The sequence below is a fragment of the Halichoerus grypus genome, chromosome 13 (genome assembly GCF_964656455.1).
Source record: "Halichoerus grypus chromosome 13, mHalGry1.hap1.1, whole genome shotgun sequence".
NCBI lineage: Eukaryota > Metazoa > Chordata > Mammalia > Carnivora > Phocidae > Halichoerus > Halichoerus grypus.
The window spans coordinates 93,644,547-93,665,087 of NC_135724.1; the positions used below are offsets into that span (position 1 = coordinate 93,644,547).

The 20,541-nt window shown below is 54.2% G+C and overlaps 1 protein-coding gene across 14 annotated transcripts in view; it reads right to left on the reverse strand.

The window, feature by feature from the left end:
• Positions 1-835: 835 nt before the first annotated feature.
• The window catches only part of RIMBP2 (RIMS binding protein 2), a 205,254-nt gene continuing 185,548 nt past the window's right edge, over positions 836-20,541 (reverse strand). For 10 of the 14 annotated variants that reach the window (XM_078061140.1, XM_078061143.1, XM_078061139.1 and 7 more), the window contains 7 exons: positions 18,189-18,306; positions 14,849-15,033; positions 14,164-14,332; positions 9,367-9,467; positions 7,996-8,067; positions 4,274-4,408; positions 836-1,912 (listed from right to left, as the gene is read on the reverse strand). In XM_078061140.1, coding sequence (XP_077917266.1) covers positions 1,667-1,912; positions 4,274-4,408; positions 7,996-8,067; positions 9,367-9,467; positions 14,164-14,332; positions 14,849-15,033; positions 18,189-18,306 — 1,026 coding nt within the window. In that variant the 3' untranslated portion in view covers positions 836-1,666. Of the gene's footprint in view, positions 2,213-3,622; positions 3,789-4,273; positions 4,409-7,995; positions 8,068-9,366; positions 9,468-14,163; positions 14,333-14,848; positions 15,034-18,188; positions 18,307-20,541 lie in introns of those variants that run through there. The other 4 variants (XM_078061137.1, XM_078061138.1, XM_078061133.1 and 1 more) reach the window with 4 other exon arrangements.

Sequence of the window (20,541 nt, forward strand, 5' to 3'; positions counted from 1 at the left end):
CAGTTTTCTTCTCTCTAGAAGTGTACACAGTTGGCATCATGGACTGCGCGAGTGTTCAGTAGTATTCACCAAAGCTAAGCCCTCATTACTGCTGCGGGTTTGCCCGCATTTGGGTCTGCCTCCAATTTTGGGAAATTTGTAAATATTTTCAAAAGAATTAGAGAAACATTAGTCCTGGCTACCTTTGCTATTTTGGGGGGGGGGGGAATTGTCATTTTTTTTTTTTACCGTGGTAAAGTTTCTGTAAGAAAACGTACCATTTCAACCATCTTTAAACATGCGGTGGCATAAAGGGCATTCACACTGTCATGTGCACCATAATTTCTTACGTCAGTATTTCTTCAACCGGAATTTATTTTTTCGTAAGACTTTCCATTTGATCTAGCATTTTTTTTTTTACATTAGTTCGTCACTTTATTCATCTTGCCTAACCGAAACTCTGTGCGCCCTGACCTTCCGCCCCGGCCGCGTGGGTTTGGCCGGTTCAGATCGCACACAGGCACGCGGTCACGCGCGGGACCTGAACTGTAAAGGGGCCGGTGCGAAATAGGACAAATATGGTTCGATTCGCCCCCTGGGCCCCGGCTGTCTGTGTGTGAGTGCTCCTCAGGCCCGAGGAACATCGGCCCCGTCCGCCGGAGCGGGCTGCCACCAGCTGTCGCCAGCAGCACGAGGGTGACGGCAGTTGGTGACCAACTCCCGAGTGCTGGTCACAACCACTACGGAAAAACAGGGAAAGGCAGGGCCATCGAGTTTCCTGGTGCACACGGGAGAAAGGAATCCCGAGAGGCTGCTCTGGTCAGAAGTGTTTCAAACCAAGATACAGAAGAAACAGTATTGTATAAAATAACAAATTTTATTTCTATAAAATATCCGACACTAACCATACACATGCACGCACGCACACAGTACTGAGCCACACACCGACAAAGTTAATTTTAATAAATGTACCACACACTAATATATTACAATTTACAAGAGAGTTTTTGAAGACACAATGGGAAAAGCTTGGTCATTCATTTATAAACCTTCCATAAATTACAAAAGAAAGGCAGTCTGAAAAGTATGTATAAAGAGTAAAAACAATTTACAAGTGGACAAGAATTACAAAACAGTAAGCAATCCGATACGCCAGCCGGCAGCTCTGTGAGCCTCTTGTTCGAGGGCCCGTGGGGAGCCCGGGGTGGAGCCGTGTGGACGGACCGAGCTTAGGAGGGGGTGGGGGGGTGCCTCGTGCGTGCGCGCCGCGGGCTGGCTGTGGGTGGCGTGGGACAAATAATGGAAGTGGCGGACAGCCACACGCCACCGAAGGGGACGCTGGAAGCCAGGAGCGGTTCTCAGCTTTCTGGCAGGTTGGAGGAGCAGTAACTTCTCCAAACAAAGTGACTTTCTCACTCTTTTTTCTTTTTTTGAATGATCTGAGTAAGTAAACATTTTCTGTGTGTTGCCCGGCTCGCTGCGGAAAGGCGAAAAGCCAGGGCGTCCAGATGCACGGCCTGCACGAGTGACTGCAGAGCGCTGTGTGTGGGGTGAGGAGCACTGAATGCACGACACGTACAAAGTTCCACGTAGTTTTTATTGGACAGTACAGACCGTTGTGCGTAAGGCAGAACATCAAGGCGGTTAAACTAGGAACTTCAAGACCAGAGTTAAAGAGAGTGATGCGTCATGAGGCAAGCATTTCGAGGAGGGGTCGAGTTGGAAACCATTGCTTTAAGGGCGGATGACAAATGCACAGAGGCTGGGACCCCGGGTGGGGAGCGAGCCCCTGGCCCCTGGGTGCTCGGGAGAGCCCGCCTCCCGTCAGGCCGCGGGCCAGAGCGGTTGGCACGGAGGCTGGGAGGGGGCACCAGCCGCTCTTTGTCCTCGCCGTTGGCTTAAAGTGGACGGCAGTGCAAAGAGCACTTCTCTCCTGGTGTCAGGGGAGAAGAGTGTGTTTTTAGGAAGTACTTGAGTCATTGAAAGCCCTAGTTTGGAATCAAAGAGAATGACATGGATTGGGGAGTCGTCCAGAAGCACATGGTCATTTCACTGCACCCAGCTTTTTCAGCAGTTTCTTGCCTTTGGAAAGCAGCCCCTTTTTCTTTTTCGAGGACATTTCCCTGCCTCTCCCAGGACTACCAGTACCCATAGATGACGGAGGTGACCCCGAATGGAGATGGGCTGTGGGGGATGGCGCTCTCCTTGCTGTACCTGAACCCTCGGGAGGAACCTAGTAGGTACAGTGCGACAGTTTATTGAGTGCGTGAGCGCCAACAACATCCATCCGCTGGTAACACCGCACGGCCCCGTCCCCCGCCAGGAAAGGTAAGGGCTGGCTCGTGTCTTCCTTGGGGGTTAAAGGATGCCACGAGCGCGCGCCCCCCCACCCCCACCCCACAGCGCCCTACGAGGGGGGGTCTAGCCATCCACGTTTGGTCTGCGGTTTCTTTGTCTTCAGGGGAGGGGGAGGCCATTGCCTTGGCCAAACAAGGCTGGGTAATCATTTGCTTTGTAAATTAAGAGCCAAAGCGGAGGGGTGGGGGCAGGGTGGGGAGCAGAAGTCACTTTAAATTAGGTTACAGTGAAACTGGCCGAGTGCCCATCAGTAATCTTAAAAGCAAAGGTTCTTAAAGGGGACTTGTGGGTCTGAAAGCGACTGGGGTAGAGGAAGTGCTGATCTTGCCGCGCGCATTCCTGGGGAAGTTAGTGCTAGAGCGATGGTACACACCGGTTGAAAGAAAAAAAAACTAAAATGAACCTCAATCGCAATCAAAGGAAGCTTACAGGCCCTTCCTGCGTGCTCTCCCTACTGCCCGGGGCTGGACGTGAATTTCTGCCAGCAGCATGCGCACATAGTGCCTCGGCCTAGGGCTCCCCGGCGGCTCGGACGCGCGCCTGAGGGCCCGGCGCCCTGTCCTGCGCCCCCCACCTCTCCACGCAAAGCCCTGCCTCACTCGAGTGTTCGGGAGCCAGCAGGCGCAGGAGAGGAGCCCAGGGCTTCAAGCTTGCTTGGATTTAGAATCAAGGTCTAGTCCCAATGGAAGACACCTAGTAAAGCATCCCAAGTACAGCTGAAGATACCGTCCGCTCCGTCTAACGCCATCACTGCGGCTGCATGGCTCCTCACGCCTACTATTGCATTGGCGCCCCCACGGTGGGCCTGGCCGCGAAGGCCGGCGCCCCGGACGCGGGCCTGTGCTTTGAGGAGGGAGCCTGCGCTCTCTCGAGACAGAGGCGCAGACCTGACCGACCGGTCGCTGGTCGGGGTCAAGGCCGCAGGGGGCCTGTCAGAGCCAACCCTGCATCGCCCCCTGCTCGCTACTCATCTGCTCGACCTCCTGTGTTTTTAGAGGAAGATTTCCTAAAGTAAACATAGTGGTTCAAGTTGTGCTTTTTTCCAAGAGTGGTTAACAATGCAATATGCAGCTTTAGTGACGAGGAGACCCTGCAACACTCTCTACGTAAACAAACAAGTAGCCTCTTAAGAAATATGTTCCCAATGTTGGCCTTCGAAATATTCTCTATGTAGATAGTAGGAAATGAGGAGTAAAGATGACGATTTGACTACAAATTCAGTTGCTTTACAACTGAGACCGAGTAATAGCCTACTATTTCAGGCCCAGTGGTTTTTTGAGACATATTTCTTTTTGTTTTTGTTTTTGTTTTTAACGCCCACAGTGAAGCCTTGCGTCGCCCGCACTAGTCCGCTAGGGCCGCGGACGGGGCTACGTGTACGGGTATCTTCAGGTGCTCACTTACGTGAAGGCTACAGTGCCTGATTAAGGTGTGAAATGAACACTCTTCTTCTGTTTCCAAGCAGATGAGCAAAGAAATAAAAATATATATATATAAAAATATAATATATAAAAACTGGCAGTGATGAAATAAAATAAAAATGAGACACTAAACATGAATGTCATCCACTAGTTAATTATGCTGGAGGAGGTCTCTGGTCTTTGCTAAGAGGACTGAAATCCTAGCAGGGCAAACGAATGGAAGGACTAGCCATCCCCTTCACTCTCACCCCAGCTGGCATGTGCGTCTACAGGGCAGGACGGGGACTCCCTTTGTGAGGAAAGGCGGATGGGTTAGAATCGAGAGGGGCAGGTTTTGTGAAATAAATAAGCAAAAGTGAGAATGCTTAGGCAAAGCCCCAGGGAAGGGCAGAGAGAAAAATTCAGGGCATGGGCTTTTCGGCCCAAGATGCAAACGTATCCACGCGAGGGCTGTGTGAGAGCGAGCGTGGCCGGGGGGGGGACAGGGGTCAGAGGTGCTGGGGGCGTCTGCTTACCCGTTTTGCCTTGGAGCGCGTTGGCGCGTCTCGGGGGTAGTGGCCAGGTGCGTCAGAGAGATAGACTTCCACGTCATCAGGCACTTCTTCCAGGAAGTTTGAAGGTACAAGGCCTTTCTGCCCGTTCAGTTCCCCCTAAAAACACAGCAGAACGAGTTACTCGATTTTCCCAAAACCTCCTTCTTGCTCTCGCCACAGGAGCAGAGCTCTGGGGAGGGTTGCCTGCTGGGTCTGTTCTGGTTCAAACGTGGGAGAACTCAGAGGGACTCCAGTGTCTCCAAACTACCCTGATCAGGACAGTGACCGCGGGACGCGTTCGAGGGGCAGAGTCCCGTCCCCGAGGTCTGCATCTGGCCTGTCTGGGGTGGAGCTGAGGAAGGTCTGTTCTGGCCAGTGGGCTCAGGCAGCTCCCAGGAACCAGTCCTCGGGACCACCCCATGTAGTGGCCGTTGACCCCCTGGCTGACCTCAGCATCCCTGGGGGGCTTTTAAAGACACCACTTGAGCAGATGCACCGATCCAGACAGACTGACCCCCTCCCGAGGCCAACGTGGTCCAGCATGCAGGCCAGGTGCAGAGCTACGCATCCGTCTCGTGCACAACCACATTCTCACCATAAAAATGCAAACAATATGGGGGACATGAAAGTGTCCGTTGACACCTCCCTAGAGAGGATACTGCTTCAGGTCCGTCTGTTCCCTTCCAGAACTTTCTCTCACATCTCTACGCAGGTACATAGTTAAGGTCACCGTCCACAGGACATCTGGACTGAGCGGGTCACGGCCACCATGTCACTTCCTCCCCACCGCCCCCAATACCCACCTGCCCCATCAGTGTCCAAAACCAAGTCCCAGACTGGCTGGCCCCAGACTACATGGGAGTCTGTTGCTCTGTTTTCAAGTCTAATAAATGACAGCATGAGATGCGCAGCCTACTCCCTGATTAGAAACTGCAGCCAAGGACAGCACCACCAGGGTGAAGAGTGAGCCTACGGGATGGATGGGAGAATGTTCGCAAGCTACCTACCTAAGAAGGGGTCGTGTCCAGAACACATGGAGAGCTCAACACAAGAACCCGATTAAACAATGGGCAAAGGATCTGTATCGCTATTTCTCCCCCAAAAAGACACACAGACGGCCAACAAGTACATGGAAAGATGCTCAACATGAATTAACGAACATCTTAGGGAAATGTAAACCAGAATCACCAGATACCACCTCACATCTGTTAGGACGTCTACTACAGAACACAAACAAACAAAAATTTAAAAAAACCACAGACAAAATGTTGCTGAAAACAGGGAGGAATTGGAGCCTCGTGCACCTGCTGGGGGGGATGAGAAGTGGGGCGCTGCTGAGGGCAAAACGATCCAGTGGCTCCTCAAAAAGTTAAACCCAGAGTTACCATCTGACCCAGCAATTCCACTCCTGGGTCAAAACCCGAAAGACTTGGAAGCAGGGTCCAAGGGACGTGTTTGCACACCATGTTCATCACTGTATTACTCACAGGGGCCAGGTGTCCATTGACGGGCGAACAGGTGACTAAACCAGGTGTACCCAGCGTGGAGTTATTCTCGGCCTCAAAAGGAAGGAGAGGGTGACCCGCGCTACGACGTTCCGCTCAGTGAGGTAAGGCAGGCTCAGTGAGAAAAGTCCTCGTGTGTGAGGCCCGGAGAGCAGGTGGATTCATGGGGACGGAGAGGAGATGGGGGGCTGGGGACGCGAGGGGTAAAGGGTGACTGGTGTTTACTGGGGATGGAGTTTCAGGGTGGCAAGCGGGGAGGAGTCCTGGAGGCGGACGGTGGCGACTTCACGACAACGTGAATGTATCACCACCTCACTGTGCATGTAGAAATGATGAAGAATGTGTATTTTATCACAATTAAAAATAAAAATTGATTTAAAAAAAGAGGTAGCCCCAGGTACCTCCCACCTCTTCCCAGCAAGAATCCCCTCTGAGCCCAATACGCACGCGCCGGATCTGGCCACCTGCCCTCTCTTCGACCCCGGAGTCCCCATCCCCGTTCTCCTTCCTCGCCCTCCTCTAGGAGCTAAGGTCTCTCTCTCGGTGTCCCTTAGAGACTTTCTGTAGGACATCTTTGCGGCTTACTGTACACATTTCTCCCACATCGAGGGTCACAAATCACGTCTACGCCAGCCACTCCACTGTCTACGAGCCCAGACGTCAGCCAGATCCTCCTCCCCACCAGCCACGCCTGCCCCTTCAGGGGAGCGCCACGTGGAGTCGTTGCTCGGGTCTGGGGACCGGGTTCTGTGAAAGTGCACGGCCTCATCCTCACATCCCCGTGGGCATGCAGACCCGGACAGTCCCGCGCCCGCGGACATCCAGACGGGCCCCTGCTTGGGGCTCACCGAGGAGCTCGGGGATGGACCTGCCTCTTCCCCTCGTTCTCCCGGGCTTCTCGCGCTGTCCTGTGAACGCCACGTCGGAAGCGCACAGGACCCCCTCACGTTGCCCCCTCTGCCACACACTGCTGCATCAGACGTGGCCACTAGAATCTTCCAGGATCAACGGCACGGATCCCTCTCCATCATGGACAGGCTCAGATGTCCTGTTCACATCCTCAAGCTCAGCATTTTCCAAAGCACATCTTTCTCTCAACTGTGTTCTCGTGCCCGTGTTCCCAAGGGCAGCCATCACCTGAGGCAGAATGTGGGCGTCTTCCTGGACGACACTCTCACCCCAACTAACGACCCGCGCTCTGGGAGCTACTGACGCCGGCTTCCGTCCGCCCCCCTCTGCCACCTGCACCGGCCTGCAGCCCGTGCCCCGGCCTCGGGGGCTCCCACCTCCCTCGCCCGCCCCCTCTCCAGCCCTCGACAGGACAGAAGGCCTGACGTCTGCCCGCTCGCAGACCCTTCTGGAAAGAGACGGGGGCAGAGTGTGAGCATCCTCACTGACACGGATCTGCAGTGATCCCGAGCCTGGATCCCCGCGTGCCTGAGGCTGTGAACTCATCTGACTCAAAGAGAAACCTGCCTTACCAGGACTTGATGGATTCCCAGCTGTTCTGATTAAAGAAAGGGGGGTGATGGGGGAGGTGGGACCCCTGGTGCGAGATGGTGGCCCTGTCCCCCAGCCCCCCCCGGGGCGGGCACCCCACAGGCCTGCCAGCCGCCTCCTTCACAGCCCTGTGGGCTCGGGCCCGGGAGGGCGGCACTCAGGGGGGCCACCAGGGTGGGAGCATGACGAGAAGCCCATCGGCATTCTCTCTTTTCCTCAGGAAATGTCGGGAGGGTAAAGGACGGAGGCTGCCCCCCGGGCCACTGAGCCGGGAGCCTGGTCCCCGCTGCCAATGGCCGTCAGCTCCGAGGAAGGTCAGGGAGGAGTTCTACACCCTGTTGGTGTGGATTAATTAGTAACTTTGCCTATTTGTATTCCTTCCTTCTCCCGTATAAAAACGTATACCTTACAAATAAACAGAGTTAAACTGGTACCTGTTTGGATGGAAGACAATTTTAGATCGAAGAATGGGAATACATGTGCTTTGTTTGCAGCTTACGGACACGGAAGTGCCCCCCTCAGAGCAGGAGGGATGGCGATGCTCACAGCCCCTCTTTCTGTATCAGACGAGCCTCAGTGACAGGGACCTTTCCGAAAGCCATAGGAAGCTTACACATAATTGTAGGGGCAAGAACACGCAAGCGGAAATAGACGTGCAAAATGAATGAAATGGTGCTTTTTGATCTTTCAAAAACTTACATAATAAAATCCATCTTCATCGATCTCACCGAAAACGGTAATGATGTCTCCGGTGCAGAAGGTCAGCTCTGCCTGTGGAGACGGAACGGCAAGTTAGTAACACCTTCGGCACGGACGAGTCGGTTTTCCTTAGAAAGTTCTTCACGCTTGCTCTCATGATTTCTTTCTTCTCATTATTCCGGCGTTGACCTGCTCTCTCAAACAGGGAGGACGGGTAGGAGGCCGACAGGTGCCTCCATGCACGGCGCCTCAGGGACTCAGGAGGACGAACAGCGCAGGCTGCAGCCCGCCTCCCTGCAAAGCGCCCCGCGCGCTGCTCCCACCGGAGCTCAGTGTGAAGCGTCTGCCTTCGGCTCAGGTCATGATCCCGGGGTCCTGGATCGAGCCCCACATCGGGCTCCCTGCTCCGTGTGGAGCCTGCTTCTCCCTCTCCCTCTGCTGCTCCCCCTGCTTGTGTGCTCGCTCTTGCTCTCAAATAAATAAATAAATAAAATCTTTAAAAAAAAATAAAATAGAACTGGTCAAAAGTTAACTTGAAAAACCCAGAACTTCAGGGGAAAATCCTTTGCAGTGTAAGGACCGTTAGATAACTATCCTTTCACTGAGTGCAAAAAACCTTTACTCAATTATTCATTCTCTACAAAGTGTCCGTGCCATGCCAGGCACCAGCCTAGAGATGGGCACACGGACTCTAGTGGAGGGTGCAAACCCAAGACAAAATAACATGTGGGTTAATCTCTGAACATGAAGACGAGGGAAGGAAGCTGACCTCTCAGGCCACCAGGTATCCCCTGTGAATCGGGTCCATGCAGAAATGCTTGCAGAGTGCACACTCTGAATCTGAACCACGAGCCGGGAGCACGTGGGGCACAAGGAAAACCGTGGGTGACAGATTCGGACACAGCTGTCATCTGAGAAAGCAGGTCCGCGGGCTGAAAACCGAGCCTCTCAGCTCTGGAGGCGACTCCCTTCCCGCCTCCCAGGGCGTCGAGGGCCACGCCGGCCCAGGCCATGTGTGCGGAGGACACGGGGCCTCCCCCTCAGCTTCTGCGTGTGTGGGGGGCGGGGGGCCTTACAGTTCTGCTTTCGCTCGGGGCTGTTATTTCTCTCTTCCAGGCGACCCTACGGGGCTGTCACCCGAGGCAGAAGATCGCAGACTGCTCCTCCCCTAGCGTCCCATACGGGGACCCCGGGCCACGGCGACGGGGCCTGTCAGCTGCTGCGCGCCTTCCCCGTCTCCTCCCGCCCAGCTCCCTCACGCCGTTTACTGCATGTACCGACCCTTCCAGATCCCACGGCCCCCAAGCCTCCGTGCGGGGAGAGGCCCAGGCACCGGCCATGAGCCACAGCGGAACGGCGCCTGGCGCGTACCTCCACGTCGATGTTAGGTGAGCTTTCTCGCGGGTCGTAATCGTACAGGGCCACCACCCTCCGCGTCGCCCCCGGGTGCCTGCTGCTTCTTCTGCTTCTCTCTGTTTACATCACAAGGAGAAGAAAGCCATCAGTTGGTTATTCCGAAAGGAGTGGCGCCCCCTCTCCCTCGTCCCCAGGGCAGCAGGGCACACGCAGCCAGCAGAACCCGACGACCGCTCTCTCCAGGGCCTCGTGCTCGGGGTGCGAGCACCAGCGAAGCCTCCGGCTGTGGGGCCGGTCGCCCTGAGCTACATGTTCTCGTATGCTTGCTCTGGCCCAGTACCCCCCCTTACAGCAGCGAGGACGCTTCCCTTCCCCGATGTGTCCGTCCAACGGGGAGGCTAACATGAAGCAGGGGATCCTCCGGAATCAAAGCTCTAAGTGGCTCTGGGCAGCACAAGACGGCGCGTTTCTCCCAGAGGACCTGGCGTTGGTGGTTTTCTTCCAAACACAGCTGCTCGGTGCCTAGAACTGGTTTTTGGGATTCATACAAAGGAAAACCATTGAAGGCAAGTGTTTAGAAAGCAACTGACGTCGGTCATGTGCCCTTCCAGGGCGTCCCGCAGGTGCAGGGCCGGCGTGTGCGAAGTTCCAGACATGGGCCACGCCTTGGGTCCTGCTCCAGGGTGGCCGCTGTAATTTAGAAAGCGCGAGGGCGCCTTTGCTGGGCCTGTGCGTGTGTGTTTCCTTGAAACAGAGCACGGACTTCCTGCAGGGGTGCATCCAGTCCTTCTGGGCGTTGTTAATTTTCTAGGCGAGGTGCAAGTACGAATCCCTGCAGGTGGTAAGAAGAGCCCAGAGATGCACTCTGTCCGGCGCCCGCTTCCGACCGTGTTGGCAAGCTCACGTGGTCACATCAGCCCTGCAGTCGTCAAGATAGAGGACAGTTCCCTCAGCCCCCAACCGCCCGCCCGTGTCTTTGTGGTCACCTCCAGCCCAGGTAACCCCTGGTCTGTTTTCTGTCCCCATACTTTCACCTTTTCTGGAATATCCTGTAAATGGAGTCAGGCAGGTTTTAGAAACTGGCTTCATTCACCGGGACAATGCACCTGAGCTCCCTCCATGTGACTGTGTGTGTCCGCGGTGCTACTCTTATTGGTGAGGAGCGTCCCCCTGTCCGAAGCATCAGTGACTCGGTCCACCTTCCAGGGGATCAGTGACGCGCAGTGCAGCCGCCGCGAGCGCCCGAGCAGCTGTGTGAGTGCACAGAAGCTCCATTCCCCCGGGCGAGGACCCAGGAGGGGGCGGCCGGCAGCACCGTGTGTCCGGCTGGAGACGGACGGCCCCCTGTTGGGCACAGCGGTCGTGGCACGCGGGTTCGCCTCCAGCCCTGAGGGGGCGTCCTGGCTTCTCATCGCGCTCTAATCGGCACTCCACGGGTCCCGTATGCATCCCTCCACCTGCTCGTTCGCCATCCACGAGTCCTCTGTGGCAAAGGATCTCTTGGGTCTTTTGCCCACGGGGCACTGGTGGTTTGCTTTCCTGTCGTCGAGGTGTTGAGCGCGGTGTGTTCTCAGTGCGGTTCCCCGTTCGGCCGGGTCCCTTGCAGGTACTTGCTGCAGCCTGGGGCCTCGCTCTTCTTTCTCTTCATGCTGCGTTTCTCGATTTTGGAAACTACTCGATGTTAGTGAAGTCTGACATCAGTCTCTTCCTTTTCTGTGTCATGGTTTTAGTGTCACGTCAAAGAAATTATGGCTTCCTCACCATGAATTTCTTCTCCTAGAAGTTTCATGGTCTGGTTTTATACTTAAGACCGTGTTCAATTTTAAGTTCATTTTTTGAGTTTCAGGAGTGTGGCCCGAGCTTCATTTTTCTTTGCCCAATTCCACCACCCGTTACGGAAAGACCATCCTTTCCCCATTGAACTGCCCCCCTCCCTGGGTTGAAACTCTGTGGACGGTGCAAGCGTTGGTCCGTTTCTGGATTCGCCCTGTTGCACGGATCCCGGTGCCTCTGCGGCCTCCCACACCACCTGGTCTCCATCGGCTCCCCTGTGTGCCAGTCGTAAAACCCGCTTGCACAAGTCTTCCACTGTGCTTTTAAAAAATCATTCGAGCAACTGTAGTCCCTTTGCCTTTTCGTACACGTTTGATTTAGCGCATTGAATCTACACGGATCCCCGCACAGATGTGGACCAGGGGTGCGTCCCATGCACACAGACTTGGATCAGGGGGGTGCGTCCCATGCACACAGATGTGGACGGGGGGGTGCGTCCCATGCGCACAGACATGGACCGGGGGTGCGTCCCATGCACATGGACGTGGACGGGGGAGGGGTGAGTCCCATGCGCATGGACGTGGCCCAGGGGTGCGTCCCATGCGCACAGACGTGGACAGGGGGAGGAGTGAGTCCCATGCGCACAGACGTAGACCAGGGGTGCGTCCCATGCACACGGAGGTGGACAGGGGGAGGAGTGAGTCCCGTGCGCACAGACGTAGACCAGGGGTGCGTCCCATGCGCACGGACGTGGACCGGGGGGTGTGTCCCATGTGCACAGACGTGGACCGGGGGGTGTGTCCCATGCGCACGGACGTGGACCGGGGGGTGTGTCCCATGCGCAGGGACGTGGACCGGGGGGTGTGTCCCATGTGCACGGACGTGGACCGGGGGGTGTGTCCCATGCGCACGGACGTGGACCAGGGGTGCATCCATCTGCAGGTCAGTTTGGGGATGTTGGATGTCTTCACTGCCTGAAGTCCGGGAACATGATGTCTATTTACTTGGGGATCCTTGGATTTCCTTCCTCGCCATTGGTGGTCTCCCCCACACAGAGCCTGCGTGCATTCAACCCCTCCTTTCTCATGTCTGTCACATCGTTGTAAATAGTATTACTTTTTAAATGTCAAGTTCAGGGCGCCTGGGTGGCTCAGTTGGTTAAGCGACTGCCTTCGGCTCAGGTCATGATCCTGGAGTCCCGGGATCGAGTCCCGCATCGGGCTCCCTGCTCGGCGGGGAGTCTGCTTCTCCCTCTGACCCTCCTCCCTCTCATGCTCTCTGTCTCTCATTCTCTCTCTCGCAAATAAATAAAATCTTAAAAAAAATAAAAAATAATAAAAAAAATAAATGTCAAGTTCAAATTTTTCACGGTTAACATTGGAAAAACAATTGCTAAGCTCACTCGTTAGTTCTAGGAACTTCTGTTCTAGATCCTTTGAGATTTTCTAAGTAGATTTTCATGTCATCTGTGACTAGAAAAAAGTTTGTCTTCTTTTCCGGTCTGCATCCCGTTTCCTCCTGTCTCACCGCACGTGGTGTCGGAAAAGGGCCGCGAGGCGGACACCGGGTCCTGCCCCGGCCGCAGGAGATGTGCGCTCAGCCCGCAGGGACAATCCTACTTTGTAGCGCTAGAAGGGCCTGTGGTGGCTCAGTCTGGTTCCCTCAAAAGTCACATTTAGAAAAAAAGAATAAAGCAAACAGACATGTAATCTAACTGGTAACATGAATCAAGCCACTGTTTTCCAGCGGATCGCTTGCAGGCTTGCTGGGTGTGCGGTGCATAGAGCCCGCTCCCGCCCTGACCCCATCACCGTGGCCTTGGGAAAGGAGTCGGGGTATACGGGGCTCAGGGAGCTTCGGCTCGCGGGCTTGACCTGGGCGGTGTATTCACAGGAGCTTCAACTACCAGATGTGGGTTTCAACGTCAGACTGTAAGTTCATTCATACCAAAGAGGTTGAAACAGTGCATTTGATTTTGTGATTATCCTTAAAATTATGCATATTCTTTGAGCCATTGAATTTTGTCTCTGAAATCTGATTTAGAACTAAGTTACCTTAATGTTTTGAAGTATTAAAACCTAAAATGTGAATGACATAAAACGGATCTTTCTGTCTGTAGCTATTTAGAGAAAGCAAAGGCCTTTGTAATGAGTAGATTTTCCCTGCACATGCGCACAATTAGAGATCATAAATGTAATGTTTAAATTCACTGAAAATAGTTTTGCTGTGTACTCACTGGTGCTTGCAAATTGGGTCAAGATAAATGGAGGAGTCTGTCATCCATCCACATTAAGGCGTGAAAATCTTTGCCTTTTGGATGAGCAACACCCACCTGGATGGAAAGCATGGCGCGACCTCATCACCCTCTGACCCGTACTAGGCACAGGCGAAGGCTCACAGCCCATCCCCGGCGTCCTGATCCGTGCGCGCCGCCTGAACACAGTGCAGTCGCTCCTCACGGCTCTGGGGGCTGGAAGTCTGAGGCCGAGGCGCCGGAGGGTCAGGGTCTGGGGAGGATGCGTGTCCTGGTCCACAGGCTTCTTCTCCCATGTCCTCGTGGGGTAGAGGAGGCGAGGGACGCCCGTGGGGCCTCCTGGATGAGGGTACTGATGCCCCTTTGAGAGTTCTGCAGTCATGCCGTCAGCCCCTCCCAGAGGCTTCGCTTCCTGACCCCAGCACCGTGGGGGTCACATGATAAACTTACACATTTTAGGGGGACGCAACATGCACAAACAACCAGAAAGCAAGTAGTCTATTTTCTAGATGGGACAGACTTTTAGTAAGCAAGGCTGCACTTCATCTTCCATTAGAAAATCATCTATGTTTTTGTAAATATTTAGATGCATAAATGTCCCCAAAGCACGCAGGACCATCACAACCCGGTTTATAGAGTGGGTTCATTTTCAGTCTGGAATGGCCGAGACTGGACCCTGTCCACACCACCTCCTGCTCCTGGCTGGCGGCGTGGCCGCGGGGTGCTGGGGGAAGCAGAAGCAGCCCTGCCAGCAGGTGCAGGGGCGAGCCGGGGCGGGCTCTTACCTATTTTCTCCACGGGCGTGTTCAGAGGAAGGAAGCCTTGCCTCAGAAGCTGGTCCATCATTTCCTCGTCGTCGGCCTGGATTTCTGAGACCATGTTACAAGGAATCAGGCCAAGCCGGGCGCAGGTCTCCCCACGGTAGAAGCCGTCCGCGTCTTTGTCACCATAGACCTGCAGCCGGTGCGGAGGGCCAGTATGATTGCCGGGTCGCAAGCGCATCAGCTCTGCCGGCGCGGAGCCGCGTGTCATCATGATGTGCGGGAAGAGCCCGCGGTCACCGACATGCGCCCTGCAGACGTGCACACCTGCCCCTCCACCCACACAGCCTGAGAACCAGCTTCTGCCCCGGGGTCTGGACAACCCGCTGGTCTCCCCATCAGGGCTCTGGCTTCACTTTGCCAGCTGTGTGTGAGGAGACCCCACCCGACAGAGAGGACTTTGAGACTCCTCCTCGCGGTGTTCCCGTCCATAGCAAAGGGCTTCCTCCGAGAGACGGAGGGCCAGGCTGTCTGTCAGGTTCCTACTTCAGACTCACAAGGTCCCTCCTCTCAGCTGGTCCGAAGGCTGAACATACAAAGCAACAGAACGAGCCTGCCCTTGGGACGAGCTAAGGAACTACAGTACGGTGACAGCACCCCCCTTCCCTGGGTGCCCCACCTGCCCGGCAGCCCCCAGCCCGGCCCCCACCTTGATGATCTGTCCTTCCTTAAAAGGAAGCTCTTCTTCGGCAGCATCTGGATTCGGGGACATGGTGAGGGGGTCATAGTCAAAAAGCGCCACAAAGATCCGGGCTGGGAGCTCTTCGGCACCTGGGTCGGTCTCTGACTCTTCGTAGAAGTCTGGAGAAAGGCGGTCCCGCTCACTGTACTCGTCTGGGAGCATGTGGGGACAAAGACAGAGGGCTGGGTGATTCCTGGACTTGGAGACGTGTGCTATTGTAGGAAGTGTGGTTTAGAAGATGGGATGGTGGAGGCACTGTAACTTCTGTCTTTAAAATAAATTTGTGGTCAATATGCAGATCGACACAGATGGGTTTGAAAAACCAGCAGCTGTCATGGAACTCGAGTGTGGGACAGGCCATCCGCTGCAGAGCACAGCCGGCAGGACGGCCCCCCACCCCCACCCTGGTCACCGAAAGGCACCTGCATGTGAGTCAAAGTTTGGGGTACTTCATTGAGCTGCTCACTTAGCTCTAAATACTTAAGTGGCGACAAATGCATTCTTCACGTATTTATTTGTCAGAGAGAGAGAGAGAGAGCACACAAGCAGGGGGAGGGACAGAGGGAGAAGCAGGCTCCCCTCTGAGCAGGGAGCCCAATCCTGGACTCCATCCCAGGACCCTGAGATCACGACCTAAGTCAAAGGGACCTCTGGGGAGGTCACAGTCCCCTGGTCAGAATGGGATCCCCTCGAGTGGGGCATCTCACGTGGAGCAAAGACCAACTATGATAAATGCAAAGACCAGCCACGATCCAGCGAGAAACCGCACCCAATTCCATCCTCCTGCGAGTCATGGGTCAGTGTCAGGAGGCCTTCCTCATGCTGATTGTAAGGTCGAGAATTTACCACATCCAGACCGACATACTTTTTCTCTTTTTAAATCTTTTTAAGTCACTGTTTTCTTAGTTTAGGACACCTAGAGAATATGAAAAGGTATAGTATTTTTATTCAATTGTGAATGCATTGCTTCTTAAAAATCTGTTCAGGGGGGTGCCTGAATGGTTCAGTCGGTTAAGTATCTGACTCTTGATCTTGGTTCCAGTTGTGATCTCAGGGTCGTGAGATCGAGCCCCGCGTCGGGCTCTGCACCGGGCATGGAGCCTGCTTCAGATTCTCTCTCCCTCTGTCCCTCCCCTGCTCATGCTCTCTCTCTCTCAAATAATAATAATAATAATAATAATAATAATAAATATATTTAGGGAGTATATGGTCTACAGAGTTAAGTTCCTCTGGAAAAGAAAATGAATGCTTTTGGAGTGGAGCAGATTCCTAAAACAATCACTGATATTTGCACAAGAAAAATGGAAGTAAATTGGAACGAGGGGAAAAGGGTCTGTTTGCACGTCACTGACCGTTCCCGGGGGTCACTGGCCACTGGTGAGCACATTTCACTTTTGTCCTCTGAAACTCTAATAGGTGCTTCTGTGTGTGTACGAATCAAAGCATTTGATTTTAATCATGTTTTTATGTGCTTTCTTGCACTGCTACATGATAAGAAGTCAGGTACAATTAAACCAAATCCATCATGGATTATTTAGCACTTTTTTCAGTTGCATTAAGAGGCTTTTTTTGGTTAAAGAGTTAGCATTACTCTCTTTTTGCTAATTTAACTAGTGTTTTACTAAGATGAAAACACGCGTGCAGCGTTTTGATTTCTTTACAATCGAAGGGCCGTCAGAGGCTCCCCGAGGTTGGGGTCAGCTGGTGAGACCTGGGGGCACCTGTGTCTCCCCTTTGCCTCTGTGCCCGCCAGGCCATTTGCAGCTGCTCCCGTGGCCGGTCCCTCTGAGTCCCAGGAGACCGGGGGATGAAGCCTCTGCAGAGCCCCAGCGTCCTCGTGGCTCACGCGTCAACCACGTGCACTGCAGTTCACGCCATGAGCCAGGCTGTGGGCTTCACGCATGACAGCGACAGTCCAGTGAGATTCAGAAACCCGCTTCCACAGCAGAGAAGACCCGAGTCTGGGCCGCACACCAGCCCCGCCCCACCTCGTTTCTAAAGATGGCCGGTCCCCCCAAGCCCGGAACACCCCTCAGGCTCGGGAGTGACACGCGGATCATGTGAACGTGGCACCAGGTTTAGAGCCCCCGAAACTACCCGGGCTCTGCATGATGTAACCTGCCAGGGGATCCGGAATGGGAGACCAGTGTTCACCAGTGGGACTCTGCATACTTTGTCATTTTTCAGTGAACTGAAAAGACTCTTTTTTTAAGGATCTTGAGTATTCTATGACATTTTTACTGATCAATAAAAACATCCTAAAACCGTAAAGGTAGAAGAGGAAATTTTTTTCTCCATTGTCTGGACTCTAATTTAGAGAAGAAAAGTCTGGAAGAAGGACAATAGTTTAGAGGACCTGTTTTGCGTCATCCCATCTGTCTGTCCTGTTAGTTGACGTGAACGGAGGCGACTGTCTCCTAAACATAGGCTGTGGCTGTGATGAGTGCAGCAGGTGTCCGGAGGCCCTAAGCTGTCTCCCCGGAGCCCCGGGCCGGTCCGTTGTACGCCTGCCCCCTTCCCAGCTCTCCCTGCCTTGTTTTCATGCGCGCGTGCATTTTCACAAAAGGCCCGTTTGTTTGGGCTGATTACCAAGTTCCATTATCTTGTGTGAATACCTTTTGGAATTGTTTTTGCCATGATTCATTCCAGTGGAACGAACAAACCTTCAACCACCGCCCCCTTCCCCACCGGCTCGGTCACAGGGACTGAAATGACAGCTTTCAGCAAGACTGGCTCAATCCCAAAAAGGAAGGAAGGGAATGGGCACAGAGTGCCGGAAGAGGGCTCATGAGTAAGGAGGTGAGCCCCGGGAGGAGGGCAGCCCACGCTCCGGAGGCCACATCAGGCCTCGTGGGGTTTCCCGTCACACTGAGCCCCGCTGCCAAAGCCCTTGAGGCACGCAGAGAACTCTCCATTACTCTGGCTTATGTAGGTGTTTGCAGCTTAGCTGCCATTCCTGCTTCTTTGACCACAAGCATCTCATGAGAGCACAAGCCGGGACGTGGAGAAGCAGCACCCTGCAATCTCTCCAGGCCTTATGTGGTTTGGCCTCTCCAGGAAAGAAAAAAATCAGTAGGGAGAAGATTGACATAAAAAGCCAATATGATATTTGAGAATACTTACAAATAGGTTTCATTTCTCTTATGCCTCTTTCTGCCTTCTTTTTGCCATAAGTAACGGAGAGTTTTCTGTACGTGGTTGAAAATGCTACTCCTAGTAAGTTTGTAAACACATTCAGATCAAGGATTGAGCAGCCATGTGCTCTGGGGTCGGAAGAGAGAGAAAAGTGTCAGTCAGGCCCACTAACCGATGGACGGGACCATCATCGGCCGGGACCGCTGAGGACCAACAATGCCATGGGAGAACCTTCGGCCCACGTGATCCACCCTGTCAGCCCGTCCTGCAGACACCGGGTTTCCTAAAATCTGAAGACACAACATATAGTCATAAGTCTCGCCAGCCTTAGGAAACAAGAGAATTAAGTTAGCCAAATCAATTCAACTTAGAAGCAGAAGCTCTAAAGGCAACTAAACTTAGCTTTTAACTGAAAGGTTAGCTGAATAACCTGGAAGAGAAAAAGGCTGCTCACCCCAGCCACCCTGTCTTCCACACCAGAGTTGTTTCTCGACACACCGAGGGGAGTGGGGGCAAGAAGGGTCTCCTTGGGAGGCAATGTTCTCTGCGGCTCCTGCTGCCAAAGCCAAATTCTTGGAACCAGAGTGAGAGGGGCTCAAACCCAGCTCGTCACCTCTGAGCACAGAGGACCCTCAGCTAGTCTCAGGACAGCCTGCCCTCCCGCAGCGCTCACGGACATGGGGGGGTGGTCTGCACTTCCAAAATCCTGCCTGGGCACGGTTATGTGTGAGGTTACCGGAAACTCAAAGACAGAAGTTTCTGTGCGTTACCAGCTTTGAAACTCACGGCAACATCTTGGCCCTAATCCGAAGACACCAATCAATTTTCAGGGCTGACTCGGAAGGATCTCCTTTACGGACGGGTTTGCTTCTAATTTGCACTAACGGTCAGAATCATACAAGAGAATCACAGCAAAACCTCCAGCTCACTGGTAAGTAGTTGGAGTCGGAAAGTTCTCAGGGGCGCAGGGAATGAACGGTGGTCAGAGAGTCCCAGTGATTAGACGGCTTGTTACACGTGGGGGACAGGGTGTGGACCGCAGGTGGCAGGTGACTCAGCGGGGGTCCGGGTTGGCGCCCTCGTGTGGGCCGACCACGACTGCGCGGGCTCAGACCCAAGGCCTGGCGCCCCCAGCGGCTCACCTGTGCTTTCATGGAAAAGTTCAGCATGGCGGGAGCAAATGCTCTGGAAAGGGGACACAATATAGAGATGAATGAAGCCTTGAATGAAGCCCTACTCTGGACAACCTACTAACAAGCCTGGAACACAAGGCAGGGGGATGCATCTAGAGCTGATGATGGAAAATTCATTCTGAAAACTGCCCCCCCGGAAAGAAACGGGAAGGAAAAAAAAACTACTTTGGAAACAATATGTAAAAATGGATGTCTTCAATAATTGCTCCTCTTTGTTTTTTTCCAGTTATGAGTGAAGACCAAACACACCAGCAACCCACAGCCACAGCCACAGTGAGAACGGGTGGCGGGCCTTACAGGTCCCCGGGGGCTCGTTTTGAAAAGATACGTGTTGCCAAACTTTTGGATCATCATAGTTCAGCTAACCCTTAATTAAAATTTAGATTCAGTTGTCCTTTAATTAAAGCAGCCATAATCGTCGCTGATTCTGTGGGGTGGGGGTCAGTATTCTCAAGCAAAGTAAAGAGGTCGTCAGCGTGGTCAAAGATCAGGAAGCAATGGGACTTAAATCAAAATGCATGGAAATGAGAGACAGCCAGCAGAGAGGCTCCCCAGGGATGGACACCAACAGAAAAAAATCAGGGCAAAGAATGAAAATGGATTGGTTTGGCAAGCAGATGTGAGAAGGAAGTTGACTGCACACACCACAGGGCCTTCTGCCACCCGGGGCGGTGCCTCTGGGGCAGTGGCCCTACTGTTGGGCATGTTTATGCTTTTCTTCCAGACATCCCGCGGGCCTTGGTGCCCCGGGGGCTCCTCCCAGTCATACTTCCTGGGGGCGGATCTCTCTGGGCTCGGGTGGGCGTCATGGCTCCTGAGGACGTCGCTGGGGTCCACTTGCTCCCCAAAGTCCTCCTCGATGCTGCTCTGCCGGGTCAGCGTCCGCCGCCGGGCCAGCAGCGGCCTCAGGCTTCTCCTACAGGGACAGTGCCCGGGGCCCGGGCTGCACCTGGCCGTGCTCCTGAAGCTGAAACACAGCTCCTCCTCACTCCCACAGTCCAGGCCACTGTCCGGGCTCCTGCTGGCCGCGCGGCCGGACCGACAGCCTCTGTCCTGCAGAGTGAAGTCTTCCGCACGGGGGCTGACTGCCGGGCCCCGGGGCTCGGCTGGGAGCCAGGAGGCCTGTGGGGCCTTGTCCCCACCGCGGGCCCGGGCCCTGGCCGAGTACCCTAAGCCCTGTTTGTGCAAGAGCTCAAGGTGCTCTCCCTCCTCGGCTACTTCAGGGATACTGAACAGCCTCGAACTATGCTGGGTCTGGTGGGGGTGCTCAGGCCGCTCCAGGAAGGCCCCTTCGGTGCTGCTACTCTGAGAGCACTCCTTAAGGGGGTGGTG